This window comes from Eimeria acervulina, genomic scaffold, assembly GCF_000499425.1.
Source record: "Eimeria acervulina Houghton genomic scaffold, Eah_scaff2200, whole genome shotgun sequence".
Classification (NCBI taxonomy): Eukaryota; Apicomplexa; class Conoidasida; order Eucoccidiorida; family Eimeriidae; genus Eimeria; species Eimeria acervulina.
In genome coordinates, this window is record NW_013548570.1 from 1 (window position 1) to 2973 (window position 2973).

A 2973-nucleotide genomic window follows, 5' to 3' on the forward strand; every position below is an offset into this window, starting at 1 on the left:
ATATATATTTATTTATTTATTTATTTATTTTCTTCTTTTTTTATAAATAGGGTCTCTGCTGGATGAAGACAGAGAGACAAAGAAATTATTTATTATTATTTTACTGTGCATGCATTCATATTAACTTTTTAAAAATGCATACGGGGCTGGCGTTTGGAAGTCGTTGTAGAAATACTCCTCTCAAGAGCAGCAGCAGCAGCAGCAACAGCAGCAACAACAGCAACAGAGCAGAGCCAGCACCAGCAGAAGCAACAGCAGCAGCAGCAGCAGCTGCAACAGAGCAGCAGCATCAGTGGCGGCAGCAGCAGCAGAATCAGCAACAGCAGCAATAGCAACAGTTGCAGCAGCAGCAATATCAGCAGCAGCATCAGTAGCGGCAGCAGCAGCAGAATCAGCAACAGCAGCAATAGCAACAGCTGCAGCAGCTGCAATATCAGCAGCAGCATGAAGAGCAGCAGCAGCAGCATCGGCAGCAGCATGATGGGAGAGTAAGGAAATTAATTCGTCTTTTATATATTATTCAATCGTTTGGAGTTATTTTATTATTGAAGGCGAACTTTTGCTGCAAGTTGTTTTGCTTCTTTGTTTGTTTTCTCTAGCTAAATTTATATTTTCTATTTAGTCTTATTATTTTTAGTCTTATTATTACTATTATTATTCTTATTATTATTATTAATATTCGTATTGTTATTATTATTCCTATTGTTATTATTATTATTATTCTCATTCTCATTTTTACTGTTAGTAATCTTATTAGAATTATTATTCTGCTTGTTTTCATATAATATTTTTTTCTTTATTTGTTTTGATTCTTATTTGCATTTTAACCAATATTATTATTCTTATTCCTATTGTTAGTATTATTATTAGTATTATTATTCTATTTGTTTTCCTGTAACAGTATTTAGACTTCTTTATTTCTTCTTAATTTGTTTTATTTGTTTATTATAAAGGATAATATAACAATGAGAGCAACATAACTGATATGAATTATTACTACCATACAATTTATAGAAAGCCTGCTTGGGGTTAGTACACTCGAAGCGACGAAACAAACAACAAAATAGAGAAAATAAATAATTAAATTTTCTTTAATTTATTTATTTTATTCATTTAAAATATATTTAATGATAGCGGCAGTATTATTATGTTGAGTTTTTATTTTTCTTTCCTTTTGCATGCATGCTGATACGTCAGCCCCAGTAGGCAGCCCGCTGATTTTGCTGCATTTTTTGAATTATTTCGCGAGAATTGAATGAAATAAAAAAATAAATAATTAAATAAATATACTTTATCTTTTACAAGAAACATTAATCCGCTCTGAACGTCCGGATGGCACTTGTACGTCGCGTGTGCTGCTCTCCTGCAGAGTCTTATTTGAGGGAAACCTGCAGCTTTTTCTTCATTTTTTTGTTTAAATAGCCCTATTTTAATGTTTAATGTTTATTATTTTTAATATATTGCTCAATGTTCCACTCAATCGCGCAAAACTACACCCCCGTATCCCTCAACATCTGCGGAAACCCAAACTCACCAGTGGATGCAGCTACCGAAACGATATAAATTCATGTTGCGGTTTTTTTCGCTTTTTTCTGTTTGTCTTCATTTCCTTTTATTGTTTATTGTTGTTTATCTTTGTTTATTTGTTTATTCTCAACAAAATGAGGTATTGGAGCCTGATTAACACCAGTTGAGTTGTTTATTTGTACAATCGCGGCTGTCCGATTCCTATTGTCTTACTATCCGCATATTTTCTTTTATTTATGTACTTAAATAGATGCTTATTTGTATATTTATGAATACATTTGTTTATTAAATTTATTTATTCCACTCCTTGTCTTTTTTTTTATTTGTTTTCTGCAGCGCATCGCCCGGCCGCTGCTGGCGGCCGCCGAGTTTCCTACCCCGGTAATCTGCAGTTTTAAACTAATTTATTTTTTTTGAATTAATCAATTAAATTATTTATTTATGCTTTTGATGTTTGTTTATTTATACTTCCTTTAAATATATCCCCTTCTGCTTTGCTCGTAGCATTGCATTCCGTTTTGTTCTGTCTTTTTTTGTTTTGTATAATGAATATAGGGTTTAGGGTTTAGGGTTTACGTGTTTTTCTTGCCTTATCTGTTGTGTGTTTTAATATAAATTTGCGTATATTTGTCTCTATACGATGCAGCAAATGTTTTTCTTCATCTCTGTCATCTTCCCTCTTCCCGTATTTTAGGGTTTAGGGTTTAGGGTTTAGGGTTTAGGGTTTAGGGTTTGCGTGTGTTAGGCGCAGCCCCTAGGTACAGGCGTTGTCTTTGAACACGTTTTACCTGTTAAGTATGCTCTTAGTGGCCCCAAGTGGTGTGCCGTCGTCGCCTCGGGTTTAAGCGGAGCCTTTGCTGGAAACTTCTTCTTTAAAAACTGCATCATGAGAAAAAACCCTCCAAATGTAAACCCTAAACCCTAAACCCTAAACCCTTATTAGTTCCTTGTAGGAACTCTAAGCAAGAAGGACAAACCCTAAACCCTAATTCGCAGATGTAAACCCTAGAGCTCTTTCTTTAAAACTTCATCATGAGAAAAAACTCTCCAAATGTAAACCCTAAACCCTAAACCATAAAGAGCTCTCATAAACCCTAAACCCTACTAAACCCTAATACTGCTCTTGGAAGCATAATAAACCCTCACAAACCCTAAACCCTAGACAACCTTAATAATAAACCGTAGCAAACCCTAACAAGCCGCAATACACCCGAAAACTAATGTACTTATATTTATATTTATTTATATTTATTTATTTATATTTATTTATTTATATTTATTTATTTATATTTATATTTATTTATTTTCTTTTTTCTTACAGCCTCCTCGAGACCCCAATGAACGGCCGCCGGAGCGACATCCGCACGCCCCAGAGGAGGAGTAGAGAATTACAAAGAAATAAATTTAAATTATAAAAAATAAATTAAAATAAAATAAAATAAATAA

The 2973-nt window shown here is 33.6% G+C and overlaps 1 protein-coding gene across 1 annotated transcript; it reads left to right on the top strand.

The window, feature by feature from the left end:
* Nucleotides 1-1332: 1332 nt before the first annotated feature.
* On the top strand, nucleotides 1333-2911 carry EAH_00065480 (hypothetical protein, conserved; the record flags this gene model as incomplete). Its single annotated transcript, XM_013392829.1, has 4 exons — nucleotides 1333-1341; nucleotides 1864-1908; nucleotides 2273-2434; nucleotides 2849-2911. 4 exons carry the CDS (start codon nucleotides 1333-1335, stop codon nucleotides 2909-2911), a joined length of 279 nt encoding a protein of 92 aa, XP_013248283.1.
* Between the last annotated feature and the right edge of the window lie 62 nt (nucleotides 2912-2973).